Below are 24,976 nucleotides of genomic sequence, written 5' to 3' on the forward strand. Positions count from 1 at the left end.
CTCTTGTGTTATCAGCCACCAACTGTAAATTCAAAGAGACTGACTGTGTGGAGTTGCTTTGTTCCACTGGATTTTCTTGCTCTCTAGCAGAAAACACTTAGCAGACCAGGACGTTGCTAACCTTTAAGATGTCAGTTCTCTACAAGATGGTTTTATTAGTTAGAAGTCAGCAGCCTGATTCTGTCTGATGTGCTTTGCTTTGATGGTGAAATGCCAGGGGAGCTGGCTCTCAATCATAGGTGCAGGCAATTGTGTGCATTACCTCACAGCTGTTAGTTTAGGTTGGGATGAGTTAAAGCACTCCTGTTGGCAGCTTTCTGTGCTGTTATTCCTGCGGCCCCAGAACATGTCCTTGTGTAGTAGACCTGGAGAGAGCAGCCAGTCTGCCTCTGCATTTTCTATCTGTGCCCTCTAATTCATTTTCCCCTCTCACAAAAGGATACGCTTTGAAAATCTTAGTACTTACACTGCTTTGTAAAGCATCATTATGAAAAACAATAAGGGAAAATGTTAAATGCAGATGATGTGTTACTAAGTTAACAAAAGCATTTTACTGTTTGAGTCTCAGTTTTTGTATGCTTTCAGGTGGTTTAATAGCTTTTTTTTCCTGCTTATTTTTCTGTCATTTACTCAAGTGAATGCAAAGTGCAGTTTGGGAGCTGCTGAACACCCACGTCTTTACTGTTATCTAATTCATATGACACTAATCACAGCTCTAGAGTTCTGCAAGCTTAAATGTGGTTTCTTCTGTAAAGCCAGCTCTACGTGCAAGAGAAGGAAAGCATTTCTTCCTCTTTCTAGAAAACTGCTTATTGGTTAGAAAAAAAAGTTGCTGGAGGTAAGGCCTGCAGGCAGTGAAGATTAGAAGATAGCAAATTGAGGACTGCCAGTGCACGACTGTAATTACTGCTACCAGTTAACAGGATGGGAAAGAGACAAGTGATATGAAGAGAAATGCTCATTTGTCTGCAAGGACTGAGGCTTGCAAGGGAAATCTCCTCACAGGAGGGATCTCCAACAAGTGGTCCTTCCCCAGTGGTGGTCAGCCCTTAAATGGGGTCTGGGAGAGGTGAAGCTGGAGTCCACCCCTTCCAGTCACACAGGTACATTGCCTTCACCTGTGCTCCTGTGGCAGAGTCAGTGCTTGCCTCAGGAGCTCTATCAGTGGTGCAGACTGTGATTCAACAGTTCCCATAGAGAAGCTGAGCTGCTTTGATATCTGTTTATGTAGCAGTTGTGTCTCTGGAAGGGAATTCTTTATTAACATGTCAGCTGGAATTGGATTTTGTGTTCATTCTGTGGCAGCTTGATTGCCAGCCAGCCCTGCAGCCTCACAGTACCCACGTTTGGCCTTTCAGGGTTGGGAAAGCAAGTAGTAGTGGCGTGTGCAGCTTTTGATACTTCGGTTGAGAAATATTTTTTCTTTACGGACTCAACGTATTCCAGCGAGAGAAATATTTCCCTGAACTTCAACTTCCAACTAGAGGAAGGCCGCGATGAGATCTCGTGGCAGCCTGCTCTTCTCCACGCTAAACGAGAGCGCCCACCTTCCTCCACAGGAGAGCCGGAATTCCCCCAGGGCGCCCCGGCCCCGCCCCGCGTGCCGGTAACGAGGAAGCGGGAAGCGGCGGAGCGCGGCATGGCTGGGGGCGGCCCGGCGGTGAGCGGGCTGGGACGGGCAGCTGCTGGGAGAGGATGACGAGGCCGGGGGGGGGTCTTCCCTGTGGAGCCCCACTGCGCCCTGAGCCCGAAGGTACGGTGTGTGCACGCTGTTTGCTGATAGGCGTTTTGTTCACCGGCAGTGTAAAAGCCATGGCCACGGGCCTCACCGACCTCACGTGCACAGCTGCCGCAGCGTCTGCAGGGAGAAGGACGTGCCCGCGCTGCCGGGGCTGCGCCCGGCCGCTGAAGACCCTGACGCGTGTGATATCGTGAAGGCCACGCAGTAAGTGTATGTTTTGTTTGGGAAGAGTTTTGGAAGAAGGGTTTCCTCTGGCGTGAGCCATTTTGTATGTTTTTAAAACTGAAAACATTAGGGTTCGGTTATCCAACTGCTTGCACAAGAGAAATCACTCGGAGTACGCTATTACAAATATCATTAGCAACATTTCAATCAGGTCTGTGAGGTGAGAATTCCGTGTATCGAGGCTCAGACCAACTCTTAGCAAAACTTCCGTGGAATGGAAAGCAAAGCTCTTGAGCAAAACTTAAAGGTTTCCTTTTCCATATGTGTAACGCTTTTTAAAGTATAAGATACGTAGGAACTAAGTCAGGTGTTTGTCTCCTTTAAGGTATGGAATGCTGGAGCGGTGCAAACAACTTGTGGAAGCAGGATACGATGTTCGACAACCAGATGAAGAAAATGTGACTCTTCTTCACTGGGCAGCAATAAACAACAGACAGGAGCTGGTTAAGTAAGCTGCGTGGTCACGTGAATGTATCTTGAGCATTCTGCCACTGTTGGTTATGGTTGCTTCAAGCTGCTTTAGGAGAAAGGCATAAAATTCAGACTTTAACTCAACTACCTTTGTGAAAACATCCCTGATGTGTAGTTGCCACACTTTCTTTTTGTGTGGAATTATGTAGGATGTGAAATCATTAGGTTTTCCTGGATTTGTGTTGTTGGACAATGATTAAAACTGACTCAGTAAAGGCCTTGCTACTTACTCTGCATTTTCTTACATACTTTCTCAAAGCAGCGTCCTTTTCTGCAACAATGCTATCATCCATTTGCTTTTCTAGGGGAAGTTATGTATTACCAGCTACTTGCTGTTACTGCTGTGTTATGCTTTGTATCTTTTCACGTGTTATCTTAACTTAATCTTATTCTTTTACCTTCATGCAGATACTATATTTCCAAAGGTGCAGTAGTGGATCAGCTAGGTGGAGACTTGAATTCAACTCCCCTTCACTGGGCCATTAGGTATGCTGCTTGCCACTACTTATTATATATCTGCTGGTTTTAATAGTAGTGCTTTGTGTAGCATAGCTACTGCAGAATAACCACCGTGTTAATTTTGGTGTAGACTGACAAATTGGGATACTTTTAAATTCATTTTCTGATGTAGACCTTTGGTTTAAAAGAGAAAAAGCATAGAAGTTTCTTCATAAAAATACAGTAGTCTGAAGTGTTTTTTTCTGTAAGAGTTTTTAAGAATTGTTAAGGTGATGTTTTTATTAAGGTTTCTAGCTTATTGTCATTGCTGTGGTTTCATTTCCTATATCTTTACAGACAAGGACACCTTCCCATGGTCATCTTACTGTTGAAGTGTGGAGCAGATCCCAGCCTTATTGATGGGGAGGGATTCAGCAGCATTCATTTGGCAGTGCTGTTTCAACACATGCCCATTGTAGCTTACCTCATATCCAAGGGCCAGGTACGTTGCCTGCATCCCCAGTGTTATTTTCTGCTTACAAGTAGCTGGTTGTACTCTGCAGATGTATTTTGGAGTTTAAACGTTGCTTCGTGAAGTATGAGTGTATTTTGTGTTATCCTGTGCTGTATGTGCTGCTTTTAAATAACTGCATGGATACAGAATGACTTTTCTTTAAATGAACCACTTTTATGTACTTGAACATCCAGTTACGCACTTTATTCCTTCACGTGAGGAAGGTATTTAATGTTACTTTCCAAAGTAAACTTTATTCATAGTATTTTGCATCAAGAGGGGATAGGAAATACTGTTAATTGAAAGAATGGTGTGGATAGATCTGATTTCTTGTTAAGTATCTTCAATGACACTCAGCATATCCTGAAATGAATACCATGGAAGGAAGTAAAGATGTTTAAATGAGCATTGGCTTCCTGGCTGATACCGTTTAGATTCTTTTTGATAATGTGGTGTAGCTGCATAGCTCAGAATCTGACCATTTAATTTTGTTTACTGAAGTTGATGATTGCTGCTTACTGTCTTATGCTTAGAACATAGACACAGCAGACTTCAATGGACTGACACCTCTAATGTTATCAGCGCAGAAAGTGGTGGGGTGAGTAAGAGAATCTGTTGTCCACTCCTTCCTGGGCACAATGCTCAATCTTCTAGAAACTTGGAGTGATGTTCTTTCCCTACTAGTTGTACAAAAATTCTCTGTATTTAAGATACTGGAAATGATGAAGCAGCTAGCTTGGTATAGTAAAGGCATCCCCTCAAATAAACAGAGAAATGGCTTAAAGTAGTTGAGGTTTGCAGCTGGATGCGGAGGTACAACACTGCTTTCCTAGAAATGAAGGTCAGTGGAGGTGTTCATGTTGAAGTGTGTGGAATACACACTGGAGATGTGAGCTTGTACATGGTGCTGTAAGAAGACACAACCTGTGTGTATTCTTCATATTTGTTAAAATGCTGAAATCTCATAGTCTGAAAAAACACCTTCAGGGTGGGTTCCGATTTCTTGGGTCTGTTGTTGAGAGAGTTTGTGTCTGCTGTTACTTTACAGCAGGTGACAGCCATGTTGCTTTTTGTAATAAGATATTCAAAAGTTTCCTTTCCAGTGTAGGTTGTGCTCTGTTTGTTAACTGTATTTTCATCTAGGCTGGAACCCACAAGGTTTCTACTGAAGTTTAACCCCTCCCTCAATGCTGTTGACACTGTTCAGAAGAACACTGCGCTGCACTGGGCAGTGACATCAGGAAATGTTAGAGCAGTGGAGCTACTGCTAGAAGCTGGTGCTAACGTGGATGTGAAGAATGCCAAGGTACAGTTTCTTTCATTGTTTCTATTTCTCTGATCCGTGGAGTATTAATGGGAACCCAATTATTGCATCCTTCACAGATTGTTTTTTACTTGTTGATTTGTTATGAGTCAGCTCTTGTCTACTTTACCACACTGCTACAGAACATCAGATTAAGTGTGTTAAAACTTTGAGTGTACTTTAGCTCGGCCTTAAAGAAAAAAGGTAGGTCTGGGGCAGGACCCACTCGGTTCTTGATTTAGTTCAGTTGGTTTCTTGCTTCTGTTGCAAAGGAAAACAGTTAAGTGCATAACCAAATAACCTTTGTTTTTGAAGGGAGAGAAGCCGCTTGACCTTGCAATTCAAACTCAGAATCACCTCATGATTTATATGCTAACAGAGGAAGAAAGAATGAGAAGCAGAAGAAACAACAGGCTACTGAGAATAATGAGGAAATACGAGGTAATTCACTAGTGCAAAGAAAGTTTCAGCATTCTGTGTTCAGAGTAAGATGCAGCCGAGCTCCATCCTGGTGACAGGATCTTCTAAGGCTTCCAAAATGGGACGCTCAAAAATAAGCTCCTCACTGTTCTTTGGGTGTGGGTTCCCCCCCTCCTCTTCAATGTGTTTGTGTCACTTTGTTACCTATCTTGAGTCTCTCAGCATTCATTATTATGTGATTACTTATCAAGTAAATACTGCTTGAAAATTGTCGTATTTTAACAATTGTTTTTTTAATTATTGTATTCTAACAGCTGTTCCTGCTGTTGGCATCTTGCTTGACTCTGCTGTGGGCCGTAGGATATGTCATGAGCTTAAGTTCTGATTCTTGGCTTTTGAAGGGATGCCTGCTTCTCTCTCTGCTGGTTGGGATGGCTCTGTTAGTGAGGTTTGTGGATTTCTCTCACTATTTAATTTTTGTAGCTGTGATATGTGGTGTGTAACGCAATGCTGTTTTTAGAGTCTACAGTTTCATTTAGAGGAATATTTTTGCTGTGCTACAGGAAGGATTGTGTGAAGAACTTAAGTATTTGTACTATTCATAATAACTTTGAAAGTAAAATGTCCTTAGATGTGTGAAGTAATAGCTTCTCATCCTTGAGATCTGAGGAGGAAACAAATGTTTAAGTGGTGTTTTGGTTAGTTCAGTGATAGAGGGGGTTACTGGATGTCTTCACATGACAGATGCTGAGATGCACAGTTCTAAACATCATAAATGGGTTTTATCTCAACTTTTCCCTCTGTATTTGTGATTTGGCATGAGTTATAATGTACTGGTCCCACCCCCTCTGCTCCTCAGACCTCCCAGTGATATCCTGTGCATTTTCCATTTCTTACAGCAGTTACTAAACAGCATTCATTGAAATGGCAATACTATTTTTGTGTCAGTGAGTAGTGCTTTTACTTCTGTGTGCATCTGTTCTGATACATAAAATTAGGCTGGGAAAGAGCACTCCTCAGTAGATGGGTTTTTTTCCCTGTATCATTAATTCCTCTGTGCATCTGGCTAAAGAATGCTTTTGGGTGGTAATTTTGGTTTGCTTTAAAGTATACTGAGTGGAGTTTTAAAAAATGAATTAAAAAGAATAACCATCCTAAGTCTGTACTACATGAGGTTCAGGTTTGAGCTCTTATTTTCATCTTCTCTCAGGCAGACTGTGGGGCTCAGGAATCTAAGGTATCTTCCCACGGCGCTCATGCTAAGTTCTGTCTTCTGGATGTCTGTGACGTGGTTTTTCTGGTTCATGCCTGATATCCTTTATGCTGGAGGAATGCAGCAGAGCTTTCCTTATACTCCCTGTTAAATCTAAGCCCAGTCATGCAGAGGGTGATGAAGAGACCCAGCTAATCCATGTGTCTATGGATGTCTGGTTAGTTTACCCACGGTGGGGCAGGCTTAAATAGCTTTGGGTTTAGATGGAAGGTACGGATGGACTAAAAACATGTATTTTCTTTTGTCCTTCACAGGTATTTCTGTTGTGATGGTTTTGGTTTGTTTTTTTCGTTACTGAGATATCAAAATGTCTTTGTTATTTGCATAGTTGTCATAGCATCTCCAGGTGACTCAACGATCTCAGGGATCAGCCAGTAACGTATTTTGATAAGCAGTGAAGCTGGATAACACATGCATGACACATGGCAACTTTAAAAGCATCCCTTTTCTAAATAACAAGGATTTGGCAGCTGGTGGTATTCATACTTCTGTTTTAAAAATAAAATCAGCAGGCAAACAAATTCGTGTCCCTCAGAAGCAGATCTTCCATCCTCCTGTGTTTATTCAGAGCTGCATCCTCAGCACAGAGTGAGTTCATTCCTACCTTTCTTTGAAGAGGCCTTTGGACTGATGAGTACACCTATTTAATTGTTTATGCTCACTTTTCAGTACTGTGTTCTCACACAGAAGGCATCTGTTTATTTATTGATTAGGTTTTGTGAAAGGGAAGGCCATTAGGGAGATACTTGAAATATAGCTAGTTTAGTACTAAATTATTTACAATATATTGCTCCCCAGTTTTAACTTAATTTTAATTACTTCATCCTTTAAGTGACATCTTTTTTGGTACTGTTCCCAATTAAGATCTCAATTGAATTATCAGGATTAATTTTGATGAACTGATTGCATATATTCCTGTGAGGGATACAAATGTACTCTCATTGTGAGGAAAATCCTGTTATCAGCTGTTGCTTTGTGAAGTTCTAAGGTTTTCTTAGTGACATCTTAAGGAAAAGAGAGCAAGAATTCTATCTGCAAGGGTTTAAGTTGGACATTCTGCAATGGGCACAGCGATATTCCTGAGGCTTAGTGAGTTAATTTTTTGCTGTTACTATTCAAATGCTTGCTCTATAAAAGTGAAAGTCATTCTCTTCCTTTTTGTGTATTCCTTGTAAAATGCCACGCTCTGATTTTAGGTTTTACTTCATTTGGCAAACAGTGGTAGTACGTGATGTGGGACTACATTCCTTAACCTAAATGTTACATGTAACTAATATCATTTTTGAAATCCCTGTCATATTCAGCGTAGTAGGTCTTCTTTATTTTCTCTATAAAGCCTGGAGGACTGATCCTGGATATATCAAGTCTTCAGAAAAAGACAAAAAAGAGGTAAGCTGACACGCTGCACCGTGGTTGCACTTTTGATTCATTCATCATCAACTCTATCTTTGATCAACTTGGAAGCAGTCATTCCCTTAAAAGAGATTTTGATTCTATGTCAAACAGCAGAGGCTGTAGTCTTCTTCCTGCTGTTGGTTTATCTTCAGCACCTTGCTGTAATTTCCTTGCCTCGGTCTTCTCATTGGAATATGAACTTTGGCTGAGCGTGGTATGGATTCATACCATTGCTGTTATGTGTGACATAAGTTCATGGGTCCTTTGTGTAATAAATAACACCCTTGTAAGGTTTCTGCTCCAGGTGTCTGGTTAAAAAGAGCTACAGTGCTTACCTGTGATTCTCTGTGCTCATCAAACATAAAGGCTAGCAGTGGTTTACATCATCGGGTGCTCTGAAGATGGCTATTGTCTAGCTGTACTTCAGAATGGCTGAAGAAAGAAATGCTCTACCAGTTAGTAGAGCGTTAGTGATTTGGTCCCTTAACTGATTGATTATGACACTATTTTGTTTATGTTGCTGTGTTGTGTTCTCCATGTGGCTGCATTTCTGCTTATTGCCAGGGAAGTTAAACTGCAGTTTTAACTTTTTCGACATTGTTACTACCGGACTTGTAAATATTGGCTACAGGACTTGTAAATATTGCTGATCTCTTGCTGATGAAGAGGCACTGAGTGTTTATTGGTGCTAGATAACCAATATTTACCAGGCTTTTTGCAACAGTGTTGAAAAAGATTGTCCTCATCTCTTTGAAGTCAGGCTGACTGTGTGAGGGAGAGCTCCTTTTCTAAACCTTTCCACGTGAGTGAAGTTGCATGAGTCCCACCCATTTTATTTCTCGTGGACCTTTTCTCTGTCCCTAAACTGCAAATATTTTCACCCACTCGTGCCGGGCCCTCCGAGTGCTTATTGTCTGCAGACAAACCTCATGTAGAAATCTTTGTAGGGCCCTGTAAAATGTTATCTAAACGCACACAGAAATGGTTTTATCTTTCAGAACATTGTAGCTCTTGCAGAAGCAGGGTGCTTGGACTTCAGGACGTTTTGCACATCATGTCTTGTAAGTGAAGTTTCGATAATTCTTTGCTTTTTCACAACCTGTTTTTCAGTCAGTACTACAATAAATGTTCTTTCCTTTATTTTTTGTCACTCGAGTGCTATGTTGTTTGTTCTATGTTACTTAGACTTCATTTTTCCACTTAAGGATCTGAAAGCTTCCTCATCACTGTAAGTTACCTTGTTAATTAAAAAAAAAAAAAAATCTGCTAAAATTTAGGTAATTCTCATCTCTGTTCTGTGTTTGAGGCCCATTATGTGGTAATAGTTATAAAATATGATGGTGCCCATTAGCTCATGCTCTGAGCTTTGAATGTAGATGCTTTTGCTCTGACTGTATTCCTTTCCTTTGTGCTCAACCAGGTGAGGAAGCCTTTGAGATCTGTGCATTGCCTTTTGTGCGATTCGTGTGTGGCCAGGTACGATCAGCATTCTCTGTGGATTGCACAGTGCATAGGTAAGAGTGTGCTTTCTCAAATTCAGAACTTTTGCACCTTAAACATTGCAGAAATAACTTTCATGTAGTCAAAGAGCAAATCTGATGCAAGAACACGCTGGAGATACTGAAGGGGTTACTGAGAGTTGCCAGAGAGAATCTAATCTGATAGATATGTACTTGGATTTTTAAGAGCTAGCATTTTTTTTTAGGTACATCAAGGTGAAGCAGGTAAATTGAGTATTGTAGGTTTTTCAGTCGTGTGGGCAGAGTTGTGATAGCTGCACAAGGACTCATTATGCTAACACAACTGATGTGCTCTAAAGAGGAGACATATCCTGGCTGACTTTATCAGAGCTAATTCTATTATATAAATTTGAATGGCTTGCAGGAGAAAGTTGAGAGACATCAGCCTTGTCAAACTCTCTTGAGGACGGCAGAGGTAATAATAGGAAGTGCTTTAGATTCTTCTTTTTCTTGTTAAGTAAAAGAAAAATACAAGTACAGCAAAAGTGTTAAATTGTCTTGCTTTTTTTTTTCCTTGCCTCAAATACAGGTGTTGGGAACCATCATTACTACCTATTGTTCCTGTCTTTCTTAATTACAACCAGTGTCTGCCTGCTTTATCGAAGTCTTCTGTGTACGTATCAGTGAACTTATTTCAACTGAGCTGTCAGGGGCCTGTGCATGGTTTTTATTCCTAGCTAGCACAATTACTATTACCTGCACAGATGGGCAAATCAGTCTTTGAGGTCATTTCCAGCCTGAGCTCTTCTGTGCTGTGGGAATGAGACAGTGTTCAACATAGTGTAAAATAAACTGGGTATGGCAGTGCTGGACGCAGGGTGTGAGTGTGAGTTGCTTTCCTGTGCTTCAGTGGTGGTCTTAAGTATGCAAGCAGTACAGTGTTTTCTGTGTGCAGGAGGAAAACCAATTTATTGCTGTACTGATACAACAGCAAAACCTTTATTTGCTTGAGTTTTAATTTTTTAATAGGTTTAAGACATACGTCATAGGCTTTAAGTGTCTCCAAGAAATCTAGAGAAGCTGAACATTCCAGTTTGTTTAGTTAATAGTGGGGAAAAATACTGCTTTCTTATCATTGTTACAATCTGTCTTCTGTCTGTTGATGGTGGGGTTTAAGAAATTCTTGTCCTAAAATTAATTACTGGCATGCAGTGAAATCTCAGAAGGCTTGATAAGTGATTACTTATCTAGTTTTGTTTTTATATTTAAGTTAACCAGTGGTACTGAAATACCTAGCCAGTCATTTGAATATTCCTTCTGTGGATTATGGATGCACAAAGTAAAGGTTATGCAACAAGAGTAGCAAGCTGTTACTTACCTGTGTTCTTAAGTGGGAAGTGGTACTGCCAGAGCACACTGCTAGTTGATAGTCTGTGCAGGTACTCTTTGCTTAGTTTTTGAGTGGCCTCTTGAAAAGGTAATGGAACTATTATGGATCTTGTCAGATTGGTCAAACCACTGCCCAACAAGTTACCATGCAGATGGAGCGTGGACGTACTTCACGCAGATAGCTGCTTGCTCTCCGTGGGTGTCCTACATCTTCATGCTCACCTGCTTCCATACTGCGTGGGCTTCACTGTGGCTAACTATTCAGCTGTACCAGGTAGGGTTTTGCTTCAGTTTGTATCCCTCTCCTGACAAGTTCCTATTCTGATGTCCTGTTCATGTGCTTGCCTTAAACCTCAGCACAGTCCTTTTAAGTTAGGTAAGGACAACTTCTTCCCTCTCCCTCCCCTTCAAAAAGTATCCTTTGTTACTGGCAGTGTTTAAATTGGTGGTGTTTGTTTCAACCATTTCTTTTGCTTTTCTTTAAGACTGCATTCTTGGGGCTGACCTCACATGAGAGAATGAGCCTTCTGATGGAGAGCAGATCTTCTAAGCATCCAGTTTCACTCAGGAGAAATCCATATAAGTAAGTGCTATAAATGCAGTGTTTTAACTGCGTGTCCCTTCAGTACTGGGCTGCTTCACTGCTGCATGAATGCAGAACTGAGGCAATCTGTGGGCATGCTGGTCATGCCCATTCTGAATCATGCTTAGGAGGAAGAACTGGGCCTCATTTTCCTTGCTGAGAACTTCCTTGACAGTACAAAATTGAGTGCCATCCTAAGAGCTACTGTGTTCTTTTATACCTAGCTGTGTACGTGCACCAAAGCCAGTCTATTGCTTTGATTAGCAGAAAGGATTTGGGAGGTAGGGGTGACGCTGTCCTTGAGTTTGTTCATCGCTCTGTTTGTTCTTTAGATCCAGAGAGTGAATTGTGTTATGAGTCAGCCCTTTCTGACTTACGTCTCAGTATCTGGCTCCACGAAGAAATTTGCTACCAAAGTTTCCATGTTACACTAAAAATCCATATTCCCTCATGTGGTAGCAGATGAAGTTCAACTCACATTTGTAGTTGATACTAAGAAGGATTTCATCTGATCTCCTTCTTAAACGTAACATAGGTTAATAAATGTCAACGAAGAAATACTGGTGAATGGAACGTTCTGGTGTTTCTCCTCTTAGATCTGTCTCTGCTGACAGCTTAATACCCCAAGTACTGCTTCTTGGGGAACACTTATTTCTGCTGCCTGCAGTTATCTTTGGATAGGTTTGTTCATTAACGTTTCTCTGTTTTTCAGTCTTGGATGCTTCCAGAATCTTGCAGACTTCTTTCAATGCGGATGTTTTGGTATGGTCAAACCCAGTGCTGTTGACTGGACCAAGCAGTACAGCCTTCATGTGATAAAGAAGAGAAATGTGCATTCTGTATGAGTTCTTACTTGATTTCTAAAGCTGCTGAGCTGAGAGCTAAATAAAACTGAATCTTTTGTTAATTTATGTCCTTCCCCAAACTGCTTGTTTACCTTTTCTTAACTGTTCTGAAAATTAAACCTCTTGTGTAAGCTACAGCAGGTGCAGATATGGAACAATTGCCATGTCTGTGTGTATTTGCATGAGCTGACACTTTGACATTTTACATGAAAAGATGACACTAAATGTACTTCAGAAAGGTAAGTTTTTAGGGCAGGATTTCAAAACTTTGTTAGTGCCCTTTGTATTTTGCAGGTAATAAAATTGCATTTTATAAATTAAGGGGGACATCCATACTTAACTGATTATGAGGGCAACTCGTAAACTGATCTTACATTGTGAACAAAATATATTAAGACTGTATTTAGGGTTTTACACGTGGTAAAGTAAGTTTTATGCTCCTGAGTATATTTTATAGATTGAAACAGATTTGACATATATGACTGGGGGAGTGTTTAAGAAGTAAGCATAAAGCCATAAGTAAAAGCCTTTTTGCCTTACGTTTTCTTTGTGTGTGTGCCTTGTTATCTTCTGAAAATGGATAAGCAGATGATAGAAGATATCAGCTTATGTGAAAAAGGCATCTATTCTCACCTGCAGGCATAGATCTAGAATAGTTACCTTGTCAGCTGTGTTCCCATGATGCAGTGCCAGGCCATGCACTGTGTTGCAAGTCAAAATACCTCACAGTGAAAACTAGCAAGGGAAGTAAACTGAGATCAGAAAATCAAATGCTGTCTAAAACTGAAAGCATAGAATAAAGCAGTGGAGTGAGACAGAAATGCTGTCTAGAACTGAAAGCATAGAATAAAGCAGTGGAGTGAGACAGAATTCTTGCTGTTAAAGAATGGGAGATGCACTTCTTCCTGAAATGCATTATGGAGAGTATAAAGCATGAGCAAATTGAAATAAACAAAAATGTGAAGCAGTATGGGTACTTTATTGTAGCTTGAAAATGTACAATAACAAAACTTAAATGCTATATTCTAAGCAAACTTGTATTTCCTTCATAAAGTTCTCCCTTGTAGAGGGAGAATTTCAAATACTTTCAAATTGTGCCAAAGTGAGTAACATCTACTCTGCCTTAGAAGAAATAATGTCAAAATCTTCAAAATGCTAGGAAGAAACTGGCCTAAGTCAGAAGACTGACCCTTGTGATTCATAGGGTATCTCAAGGGGCAGTATGCTGAGTCCTTAAAATTTGAGTCTGAAATGTGGTAAATACTAATAGAAGAACCAGTAATAATGTTCCATGAACAGAAGTTCTTGTCTTTGTTTACTGTAAACATGAATCTGAGTTGATTGTTGTATGTTTTTTAAGCTGTTCTAAGAATTTCAGATACAAGTTGGTGAGGTTTTCCTGCAAGGTGGAAAATGTTTAACGAATGCCCTAGGTTGTGAGTAGGAGGTGATGTTTTTGTTTTACTTGACAACTGTTATCTGCTGACATCAGCAGCAGATTGATTTGGTTGCATCCACTCCTTTTCAGTCACATTCTTTCTTTTCCACTTGAGTGAGGCCTCCAAATCCAATTCCTTTGGGACCAAAGTTCTTTGCATAGCAAACTGCAAAAGAAAGTAGAGGGTAGAGAGTGTTCTGAATGCTCACCTTATGGATTTGGTACTAATTCCAAAGCTATGTTAATACAAAGAAGGAAATCTGAGTTGGTCTTTCTCGGAAGAGTCAATGTATTTGTAGTTACATTTGAGCTAAGCTTGTGTTGCATTTGAGTTTCTCCCGAAAAAACTGGAAAGAGTGTTGTAAGGTAAATAATACCCAAGGATGGTACTCAAAAATAGTATGAAAGGTGGTATATTTCTGTAGGTCTATATACATGGTACACAAATAGTAAGCAAAAGAAGGTGGCTCACCTTTAGGATGATAAAGGCTTGCTGTGGACTCCATGCGGGAGGGATCTCCAAGAAGAGATCCTTCCCTGGTGGTGGTCAGCCCTTAAGTGGGGTTTGGGAGAGGTGGAGCCAGGCTCCATCCCTTCCACTCACACAGGTATATCACCTTCACCTGTGGCCCCATGGCTGACTTGGTGCTCACCTCAGGTGACCAATCAGTGGTTCAGGCTGTGATTCAGCAGTTCCCATACAAGCGTGTATTTCATTTTAGTAATAATTTCTTTAAAAACGTTTTTCTGTCCAGGCAGACTGTATATCAGAGTTCTTCCAAGGAGGTTAGAAGAACTAGAGCATAGTCCAGTCACCTTTTGATAGTTGTTTGGGCAATCCTATGTGACTTTGTTGCCAAGTATGTTCATACTTATTTATCATGACTCCTCTATAGCAGTAGCAGTCAGCATTTTTCTGAAAACATGTTTGTGTATGTTTGTATCGCTGCTGTCAAACTGTGCCCAATTTCAGTGTTCTTTAGGACTCTTGATAGTTCAGCCTAGGATATAAAAACTCTGCATGTTTTTCTCCTGCTGCACTTTCCAGAAAATCTGCAAGATTTGTTGATCTGAAAAGTGTACCTGGGTGTGTAGTTCAACATGAATGCATCAGTTTGGTATTGTCAGTGTAGAGGGGAGGCATTGATTTTGAACTCTTACTGGCAAGAATACCTGTTAGGACCATGCTCTTAAAGATCTGTGTGTGTATTTGTGATTAGTTAAAATTAAGCATGCGGCAAGGCAATTCATTATGGCAATATTAGGTCTAAAAAGAATGATCTTAAATTGACTCAACAACTCTTCTGAGATCATTACAGTTCTTACCTTTGCAGTAGAGCTCTCCATCTTTGTCTGTCACGTTTGTAGATTCTAAACTCTTCCCACAAATAGCGCAGCGGAAGCACGTTTTATGCCACGGCTGAGGGAATGAACACAACCACTGTACGTTACAGAAGATGCACAGTTTGCAGATGCAGGAACACCTGTTGCTTTTTGGGGTTAGAATTGTTGTCTTGGTCTTATGACTTCCAATTGTAGTCTTTTTAGATTAGTTTTTCAAATTATTGTCCTATTTTATGGTCTTACCTAGTGAGTTGCTTTTTGATGGAGGTCTGATAAAAAGCAGAGAGCTACAGGTAGTGCTCTCGTTGGCCACATCCTTCATGAGCTGAGATGAATATTCGAGCAAGAGTTCCTAGAGCAGAGGGCTAGCATGTCACATGGTGCTGGTGTTTCTAGTCACAGAATCTCTTTAATGTATTTCCTTTTGCCACTACAAATCAAAGTTTGAGTTATAACTACTCTAAGGGATGCTAGGAGGGTGACAGTGGAAGCCAAAAAGGAACGGTTGTCCCTCGGACTTTGACAAGATGCTAAGTGTTGAAGGCTTAGGAAAAACCATCACTTCAACTCTACTTGAAACCTAGTTAATACTTAAGACATTTTGTGAATTCATCCTTATATTTTCTTCATCAACTCTGAGTAAAATCTTCAAGGGTTGATTAGCTGTAGCTAATCACTGTGGGGAAAAGAAGTCTGTTGGGTTGTTTTATTTTTTTTTTTTCCCTAGTGCTTTAGTGACTACTTACTTTTCCTCCTCCCATTATCTTCTCTGCAGCATACACCGATTTGCCACAGCGGGGACATTTATCCACATCAACAATCTTTTTGGCAAACTTCGAAGGGTTAGTTGGTGTAGAAGGACGAGCAGGCTTTGGTGATCCTCTAAAACAGAAGTTTTCCATGTTATGAAATATTGCTTGAGTTTTACATTCACTCTAGAACCTTGATCTTTGTTTGTTGTAAGGGATCAAAACGTTATTGCCAGTCTGGGATATAGAATTGTTATGGTTGGAAAAGACCCCTGAGATCCACAGACCCAATGTTCCTAGCTGACCTGGAGTCAAAAGTGTTGGACAGGTGGCTTTGCTTTGTATTTCCAGGCATTGTGGCTTACATCTTTGTGCTGGCTTAGTCATTCACAGAACTACTTTTGGATTAGCGGATTGTTGGACTGCAACAGGTCATTAAGTCACCAGGACATGGCAGCTCTTGATACAGAGCTCTGCCCACAGTGGATGCCTATCTTACAGGGGGTGCAGTTCAATACAGAGTTATGCTTTCATTTCCTGCACGGCACATTTGTTAATTGGTTTCTTCTGATATTGCTGTAAAGAAAATGTTGGTTTTGAAATGTACAGCTTTGAGAATAATAGAAAAATACTACAAAAATGTACTGCCAGATGTAATTACATGCAGCTGAAGCTGTTTGAAGATGGTATCCCATGGGAATGCCTTTGTTCAGTCACGGTGTGCTTGTAAGTGTTGTACAAGCCATAGGGAGGGTTTAGAAACATTATTTCTCTGCTGAGAGGAGGGTGAAAAGTATGAGATGTTGTGGTGTTGTTTTTTTTTCAGGAAAAAAAAGAAGGTAAAACCCATCTGTATCTTAACTCTGACAGAGTGAGGAATATCCCTGCGTTCTGTGGTAAATGTGATTTCACCGCTGTGTACCAGCACAGTGGCAGATCACAATTGCAAACTTGGTAAATTACCATGTCTGCTGAAGAGAAGGCTGTGGGTGAGTCTGCCCTGCTGCTCGTACTATGCACTGTTACGAAAACAGAGCAGAGCTCCTGAAATAGCCCTGGGTGACATGTCACATCATGGTGCTGTCTGTAGGGTTGGACTCACTGTTGCAGGTTCAGGCCCAGATGGTCCCCAGTGTCGGTGCTGAGACATCCGGCCCCTTGTCCAAAGCCGACACCTTTGGGGCCGTATTTTCTCCCATAGCAGGTTTTGCAGTAGATCTCAGATTCGTGAGCTGCCACTGTGGTGCTGTCCAGAGCCTTTCTGCAAGCCACTGTGGAAACCAAGAGAGGCACATGTGTTTTCTAATTTGGTTTAACATAGCTCAGAATAATTGCTGTTGATTTTTGTTTAACTGCAGGGAAAGAAGGATGTTAGTACCCTGTCAGAAACAACCCAGAGAGGTTTTCTGCACAGGTCAGTCAGAATCAAGCAGAGCACTTTATGTAGTTGCATTTCTTTGGGCTGTAGTGCTGTGGGAGCAGTGACCCTGAACTCGAATGCTCTCAGCTCTGTTAGACATTGTCTGAGGTGATGAGGATATGGTGATGGAAATTCTGAGACCGCACCTTAATAGAGTGCAGGTTGTACCCTCTGTGCCACTGCTTTAAATCTAGCCTGTACTTGAAAGGACCAAAAGTCCCTGATTACTAACAGCTGCTTTCTGGGAGTCTGGTAGGCATGTGTGCCTGTTCTGAGAGGCACAGGTGGCACTTGGAGCCAGCAGGCATTGCTAAGGCAGCTCTTGTGTCTGCTTGTTCTCATCACATGGGCATGGAAGGCAGGTTAATCTCTCTGAAGTTCTCTTGGGTGCTTTGCAGTTCTGAAACCTGATCAGCCATCAGTGAGTGGATTCTGTTTCCAGGCCAGTGCCTGCCACTTATGCCTGGAAACCATGAAGATAGCGAATGGGGAAAAAAGAATAGTAACATTGCTCATGTGCTTGGTGTCTGCATACACTGTGCTGTTCCAGGAGCTCAATGGGAAGTAGCTCCCAGCCCATCAAGAGAGATGAAGCTTTCAGTTACCAGTGCCTATGGAAAATCAGGGTTCTGTAGCATGCTTTTAAAAAACTAGCATGTACTACAGTCCCTGTATCAGCAGTGATTGATAGGGATGAGGGGGGATGATAAAAGGGAAAGTGTTCTCTTGTTGTCCTTAGAATAAGTGTGTGCGCCACTGAGGGCTGTCGATAGCTTGGGAAGTAAATTGATCAAGTGATGTGCATTTCACATGTTGCTGTTACTTACAACTATTGAAAACATTTGGAAGTTCAGGTTCTGGAGAAGCTAGCTGAGCATTTGATTCATCTTTCTTTTTCCCATCCCACATTTATCTCTACTGCTCTGCATCTCTTAATCAAGAGTCAAGTCTGAATTTAAGGATTTAAGGTGATATTGGAACCAGTGCAGCTTTACTTCTATCGCTGTGCTGTGGTGAGAGGAATATAATTTGCATGATGTTTTTTAATTAAAAGGAATAAGATGAGGGGCTTCTGTAAATGTGCAAACTTGATTGCTTTGTGGTGTAGTCTCTTGGCTTTGAGATGATAATTATGTTTGCTGAGGGAGCTAGGGGAGAATGGGAAATCTAGCCGTAGATGAAATGTTTCTATTCCTGGTGCTGTAGGGATAGAGTATCAGTTCACCACAACAGATGGAGCAAAAGCCCTTGAAGTGCTATTGTTAAAATAGCTTTGGGACCCTGTCACCTGGCAGCAGATAGCTGGCACTGGAGGGGTTTCAGGTTTATGGCATGAGATTCTGCCAGACGTCCATCACGGCTGTGTTGTAAGCAAAACCTGACAGGGAAACAAGGTAGGCAAACTGCAGGTTGGAGGGTTGGCTGGGAAGGAGCTCTTTAGATGTCTGTGAGGAAAGGCTACAGACATGATTTGATCATTGAGTTAATCTGTTTCTTACTGTGCCAACAGGTTGGTCTGAAAATGCTGCTGACTGTAGTCAGTGTCATCAAATGCAATAAAAGCTCAACTAAATCGATTTTAGGTTTTGTACCTGATATTGGGTATAGAGAGGATCCTTTATTGTGCGTGTGTTGTGAAATAAAATCCTATAACTGATTCATTGAAGAGCCCATGAACGTAGTGTGTGATGCTGAAGGATCCAGTCCAAAGCTGGTGATTGGTGCTGGTGAATCGAGCCAATTAATGTACCTGTTATTAGCAGCCAGGCTTCACTGCATCCTTCATTTTTTGACCTTTTCTTTTTTAGTATCTAACTTTTTGATGAGTTAGTTCCTACTTTGGAATCCAGTAGGCAAATAATAATGATAATAAAAGTGGTAGACTTACTGAGTCCATGTTATTTATTACAAGTCATTTAGAAAGGATCATTTGTATCAAAAAGGAAGCTTAAACTTGTTCCAGTATTAGGTGGCTGAGAATTTATATGAGAGGGAAATATTGTTAACTATGACCCAGCAGCTGTTTATTTTTATTAGACAACAGTTGTATTTGACTTTTACTTTCACATAGCTTTCTATCACTGAAGAAAGCATGTCTAATTAAAGCTTTTCTCATAATTAGCATTTCTGTGCCATCCTGTATGAATTGCCTGAAGGTTGCCAAGAACTAAATTTCTTTTCGGGGAGTGGGAATACTCGCACAGTCTCTTAGGCAGAAGGTTGGGAGGAAGTGAAGCAAGGCTCATGCGTGTCCTTCAGGTTGTCTGCAAAGCATTTAGCTGTCTCTAGCTAAAGGTTTACTCTTGCCATTGAGGGTGAATGTGGCCAAACTGATGCTGCCTTCTTGCTTATTTTTCTAGTGTGAACTCATCCACGGAGGAAGCTGCCTGCTCAGCATTAGCAGTGCATGGGGAGAAGAACAAGTGAAATGGGAATGTGTGGAATGTGGGGATGGAGGAGACTGAAGTGCTTTCAAGGTGGTGGTGAATGTTGATGATAGAGATACCTGTAAACTTTTGTGTGAAATGATTTTTTTGGGGATGATCCATAAAAGGAGTCACCTCCTGTGGTGTCCTAGTAAGACTGACTTCTGTCTCGAGCACTGGTTTAGTTCTTTCAGGCTTGTTGGCCTGGAAGCTGCAATATGCTACCTCGTGGCACGGAAGGTAAGACTTCTTGGGGCTTGATTTAGGTACCATGTTTCTATAGCACTCTGGTGTCCCTTACAAAGGAGAAACCAGGATCCTGAAAGAGATGTGACTCATCGGGAAAGGGTTACGAAGAGCTGATGAGGAGTGGCAGACTGGCCTTTCAGAAAACTGGGTGTTGCTCTTGAGAAGTACAGTTGTTTTGGAGTTTTGCATCCTTCAGTTGACAAAGCAATGTGACACAGTTGGTTTGTTTTTTTCTTTAGTGGGTGTTGTCTCTGAGGCTCAATCAGTCATCCTTACAGATGAGGACCCCTCAAAACTGACTTTATAGAGTCAGTTTTAATTAAAACAGTGCAGCTGAACAAACTCGGTTACTCTGCTCCCTCCTCATCCCCTCCCTTGAGCTGAAGGCAGTGCTGTACCCACGGCAGCATATGGTAGGTGTGTTTTCTTTGGCCAGTTAGGATCTGTAAGGTTCCTAGGGAGCATTGGGCTACAGTCAGTGTCACTATGCTGTCCTCCAGGTAGGATGATTACTGTGTGCCTGCTTTCTACTTTGAGCTTTCTCAGTGATAAATGCATGAACCTTACAAATATTTCCTCTCTGAAGAACCTTACAAATCTTTCCTCTCTGAAGTTTGCTCTGGTGCTGGTTATTCCTACCACCCTGTACTCTGCTTGGGCTGTGTTAAGTCCTAAATGTCCCATAAGCAAACAGGTTTAGTGCGGCCGACTATGAGCATCTTCATTGTGTTTCTGCTTGGATGCAAGGTAATACAGAAGGAAGTGTACTAGCTGTAAGGGAAGAGCTATGGAAATGGCATGGTTTTAACTTTGCACTTACTGCAGAGGAAGCACGTCTTGTGGAAACTCCTTCCATTGCACTGAATTTCCTCAGCATGGTACACTGTCTTTTCACAGGCACCGCATTTGGCTCCACCACCCCAGTTTGGCATCCTCGTATGCAAAGCGTAACCTGGAAAATAAATTACATGAGTAAATCCAGTAGAAAAAGTGACGTTTACTTATTCCCCTTCAACTGTTCCTCCCAAGTAGCCCTGAGCTAGGATCTGCTCATGCAAATTGTACCGCAGTACTTGCAGAGTATCATTGAGCTTCCTCAGCAACATGTTTCAAGGCAGGTTTTTCTGTCAGTGTGATGTCACACCATCCAGTTAGTATCTGGGTGAATTCCACTATGAAGGTGTGATGCTATTTCTGAGGATGCTGTAACAGAACCAGGTTGGTCACTGTGCTTCGAGACCTCTGCTGCACAGCTGTTGTGGAGTTGTGCCTGGTTCCTAAGGGGCTTTTGTGTGTCAATGATCGTTAGAAATCTAAATATCTGAGAGAGGGGGAGTGTTGTGTTTCCTATTGCAGTGGCTATGGGAGTGATTTGTTCAAGGTCACACAAGAGAGCAGTGTCAGAGCCAGGAGTTGAGCACTGTTCACCAGCCTGTGCTCAGTAAGTGCTCCTGATGATTGTGCTATCACGCAGATGGAGCGGCCACGATCTACAGTCTGCCCTTCTGTTTTCTTGTTTGAGTCATTGTTTCTGGAAAGTCTGGGACGTCATCTCATCATCTGCACGTCCTGTTATCAGGCTGTTCAGGCTCCTGGCTCGAGCCACCTCTGTCCTTCTTGGAAAACCAGTCACTTTCTTATTATAGATCTTTCGAAGTCTGCTGGTCCCATTTAGATTTGATTAATTCCACCACTGAGCATTCTTAACTAAGAAAAGGATTTTGAACGTTGAATCAAGCCTTCCATGTGAGAATTATCTTCTGATACCACATAAAAGAGGGGAGTTTGTCACAGTAGTGATGTGACAGCAGTTAGTGTAAACAGCTTGAGTTTTACCCCAGTGTCTTACTGTGTGCGCAGGATACTGATGTCCTGTCTGATCTCAGCTCAATCCATCCTCAGCTGCCATGGAACAGCCATGGCATTAAGCTGTTTCAGACCCTATCAGTCAGCTTTCTTGCTGCTCTGACAGCTATGAAGTATTAATGATTCACAGGAGAGAAAAACCCAGCTTGCCTTGAGCTGTGCTTACCTAGAGTGGAACAAGTCAGAAGCAGAAATGTGATGTAACTGAGGAAACTGTATGCAAGGAGTGGGTTAAGGGTTTGTTTCCTTCTTCATTGGGAATGCTTTCATGAAATAGCCCTGTTGGAGTCTTTTTTTTTTCCCTTTTAGTTTTAAATGGGGTAATAAAGGAACAGGGAGAAATAGCTCACCTGGGTCAAATTTTCTCATTCTGCTGTTTATATCCTATTTTATTCAAATGTCATTCCCCCCCTCCCTGAAAACAGTCAAAATAACACTTGAACCATTTTAAAATGAGAGAGAAAGATGAGCTTTTTGATTGAAGACTCAAAGCTTTTTTCCATTTGCAGTGAACTCAGGCTGCTGGGTGGGTCGCATACAGCTGCAGCAGCACCAAGAGCTGTCCGTCAGGAGAATGGTTTTCATCTCTGGTTATCAGTTGTGCCCTTCGGAGAGGCACTGATTCTCTCAAACTGTGACAACAGGATCCTTGTTGGAAACTAATTCTCATTACATCATTAGCTGGAGGGAAGAAAGTAACCTTGGGAAGGCTGATAGTGCTTGACAGTGAGCCTCGTGCTGCTATGGGCTGTGGTTATTGCTCTTACAAGAACCACTGCTCCTGAGCTAATTATGGGAACATGACTGGGCATGCACACACATTTTCCATGCTGCTTTGGCATCACCTGATGGGAAGCTGTAGCAGAGAGAAGTCACAGTAAACCCCTTCCTGTGAGGTTTTAGGGATGTGCCCTGCAGCTCTGTTTTAGTCTTAGGCAGAATTGTTCACCTGGATCAGTTAGTAGAAAAATACTGACTCTCTACGTAGTAAACAATGGCAATATCAAAGGAAACCACTATATCAAGACTACACTGGCAATTCTTATCCCAGTTGAAGTCTGTGGGAAGTGTCAGTGGGGTCAGGACATGTTCCTGCTATCTAAACCTTGCTGTCCCATCCTGTGACTGCCACTGCCTTGCCTGACCCCCTAATGCTGCTCACCTCACCCCCACCACTGGGATAAAAATACCCAGCTGCTTTTGGAAGGGAGGGTTGAGCTAGATTCAGCTCATCCTGTGCTGTGCTTGTTGGCTTCACAGGACCACCTGGAGCACTTGAGCATGTCTAACACAGTACTGAGGATGATGGTCCTTCTTTCTGGGACTACTGGAGTAGTTCGGACCATGGTCCTACTGTTTATCCGTAACGAAAGTTGCTGTAATGTCTTTTGATGTTACTAGTTGATTTCTCTCCCTGTCCTTCTCCCCCAGTCCATCTTTGTGTTATTCAGTGTGATGTTTCTTATTGGCAAAAGCTTTGTTTGGCTTAAAAACCACAATGTTCTGCTCTCTCTTGGTGTGTGGTGTGAAGGGCCATTCCTGCCACTGCATCCCTAGAAGCCTGAAGGCGTGCTGGTCAAAGTCTAATCCACTATGGAAAGCGTTATAGGGTACTTCTGCTCTAGAGAAAATGTTTGTCTGAGGAGCAAGCTCATCCAATGCAATGCTGTTTTGTGTTGATAGCAGTGTTCCTTCTATTGTGATGCAGCCAATGCACTATGGATATGTGTAAGTTATAGGTTAATTAGGGTAATGCCACGCACCATCTTGGTGGGATCTGAGTGTTTCTTCCCTTATTTCTGGTGTAGACCACACCAGTGTGGGTGAATGAGGGTTATGCAGGCCCTTGAGAACCAAAGGGTTTTAAGTAGAAGCATGCAGCATGCAATAGGCAGACTGATAGGAGGAAGCCAACTCTCCTGGCTGAAGCTTTAGATTTTGTCTGTATTGTTCCCAGTGAGCTGTTATTGCTTGCATAGTAATACCAGGTTTTGCTCAGCGCGTGCTTTTGGAGAAATGAAAGCTGGCACCTCCAGAAGATAGGATATCCTGGTGTTGGAACCAAATACTTAGTTATGACTTAAAGCCAACCAACCTAAAAACACAACCCTTTGCTTTTGTGGCTTTTGGGCTGTTCCTTTGTCCAGGCCTGATGCTATGCTATCAGCTTTTCCTTCCACAGTGTCCTTCTCTCTGCCTGTGTTCCTGCACCAGGTCCAAGCCAGCTGAGCTCAGGCATGGTATTTCCTATGCATTCATGCTACTTCTACCACCTGTTGGGGAAAAAGACCCAAACCCTTCTATCAAATGGCAGCAGAATCCCCCATGCTGTACTTACAGTGTAGCTTGGTGTTTCTCCCTCTTCTCTTATGCCTCAAAGGATTTGAACTGGAGGGATTCCTACGCTCTTTAAATGCAGGGGCTGCTGCTGCCGGCCCTATGAGCAGGGAGGGGAGGGGAAAGAGAGAGGGCTTAGGGGATCTGAGCAGTGCCATTGCTATCGCCAAACTGAAAATAGCTGCTGATAAAAGCCTGGCATTTTGTGCCCTTGTGTCCACTTGTGAGTAGGTGGACAACAATGCAGCCCCTCAGATGACACCTATGGCGCATTCCTGAGTGCAGCCTAATAGGTCCTAAATAAAGATGAAAGCGCTGTGGTCGCTGGTGGATGTGAAATGTAAGAATCCTCCAATGAGGCTTCTGTCATAGTGACGTTGCCAGAATTGCTTACCAAAGTGCTTATAAATGTTTATGGATGTCTTTGTGTGATGCTGCACTGAGCCCTTCGCAACGGAGAGCTCCAAGGATGCTTTCTTTGCTTTCCTGGGGTTGTGTGTAATCCCTGCTGCGTTGCGGTTATCGAGGCAAAGCGGGGAAGCATCTTTGGGTGGGGTCATCCGGAGGTGGGACTCCTCCTGCTGAGCTCAGGCACACTAGTTCATACACGCTATGTGACAGCACCTCGTGTTCAGAGAGAAAGCACCAGTTCTTTCTGCCCCTTGCTGATTAAATATAATTTTCCCCTTCTTCAGAATACATGTAGCCTTCACTGAGCAAGAAAAACCCCAACAGAAAGCCAGCAGAAAGTCAGCATACAACGTAGGACACAACACCAGTAATTTAATTTCATGTCACGGTTTGCAGGACAGTTTGACCTGGTACCGTGACAATTTAGGCAGGGGACCCACGGGCCCACACCCCGGGGAAGGGGAAGGGGGAAAAGGGAAAAGGAGAAGGGAGATGGGCCTAGGAACAAAACAGCGGCAACGATCTGAGGAGGAAAGCTATTTTACTAAATAGATATCAGAAAGGAAAAATAACACAATATAATATAATATAATTGGAATTGAGGCAAATGAATCAAATAACATGAGCGAGAGAGAGAGTGTCCGATAAACCGAAGGCCTTACGCTAACGCTGAAGGCGG

General features: G+C 42.2%; 2 protein-coding genes across 3 annotated transcripts in view; one reads left to right on the forward strand and one right to left on the reverse strand.

Moving 5' to 3' along the window:
* Nucleotides 1-1,808: 1,808 nt before the first annotated feature.
* On the forward strand, nt 1,809-12,097 carry ZDHHC13 (zinc finger DHHC-type palmitoyltransferase 13). Its single transcript, XM_065755401.1, has 16 exons — nt 1,809-1,945; nt 2,292-2,414; nt 2,846-2,923; nt 3,233-3,377; nt 3,923-3,987; nt 4,533-4,695; nt 5,008-5,133; nt 5,427-5,560; nt 6,323-6,423; nt 7,650-7,774; nt 8,779-8,841; nt 9,201-9,294; nt 9,830-9,913; nt 10,746-10,903; nt 11,115-11,212; nt 11,925-12,097. The coding sequence occupies exons 2-16, from the start codon at nt 2,299-2,301 to the stop codon at nt 12,055-12,057; spliced, it is 1,683 nt and encodes a 560-aa protein (XP_065611473.1). The 5' UTR covers nt 1,809-1,945; nt 2,292-2,298; the 3' UTR covers nt 12,058-12,097.
* A 918-nt stretch (nt 12,098-13,015) lies between these two features.
* The window catches only part of CSRP3 (cysteine and glycine rich protein 3), a 362,567-nt gene continuing 350,606 nt past the window's right edge, over nt 13,016-24,976 (reverse strand). Inside the window, exons 1-6 of one of the 2 annotated variants that reach the window (XM_065755409.1) lie at nt 23,888-23,956; nt 20,504-20,635; nt 16,691-16,859; nt 15,586-15,721; nt 14,822-14,915; nt 13,016-13,661 (exon numbers count right to left, since the gene is read on the reverse strand). In XM_065755409.1, the coding sequence (XP_065611481.1) occupies nt 13,582-13,661; nt 14,822-14,915; nt 15,586-15,721; nt 16,691-16,859; nt 20,504-20,615 (591 nt within the window). In that variant the 5' untranslated portion in view covers nt 20,616-20,635; nt 23,888-23,956 and the 3' untranslated portion in view covers nt 13,016-13,581. Of the gene's footprint in view, nt 13,662-14,821; nt 14,916-15,585; nt 15,722-16,690; nt 16,860-20,503; nt 20,636-23,887; nt 23,957-24,976 lie in introns of those variants that run through there. The other variant, XM_065755410.1, reaches the window with a different exon arrangement.

The sequence above is a fragment of the Cyrtonyx montezumae genome, unplaced genomic scaffold (assembly GCF_038088225.1).
Source record: "Cyrtonyx montezumae isolate F1298 unplaced genomic scaffold, pur_monq_1.0 scaffold_10, whole genome shotgun sequence".
NCBI classification, from domain to species: domain Eukaryota; kingdom Metazoa; phylum Chordata; class Aves; order Galliformes; family Odontophoridae; genus Cyrtonyx; species Cyrtonyx montezumae.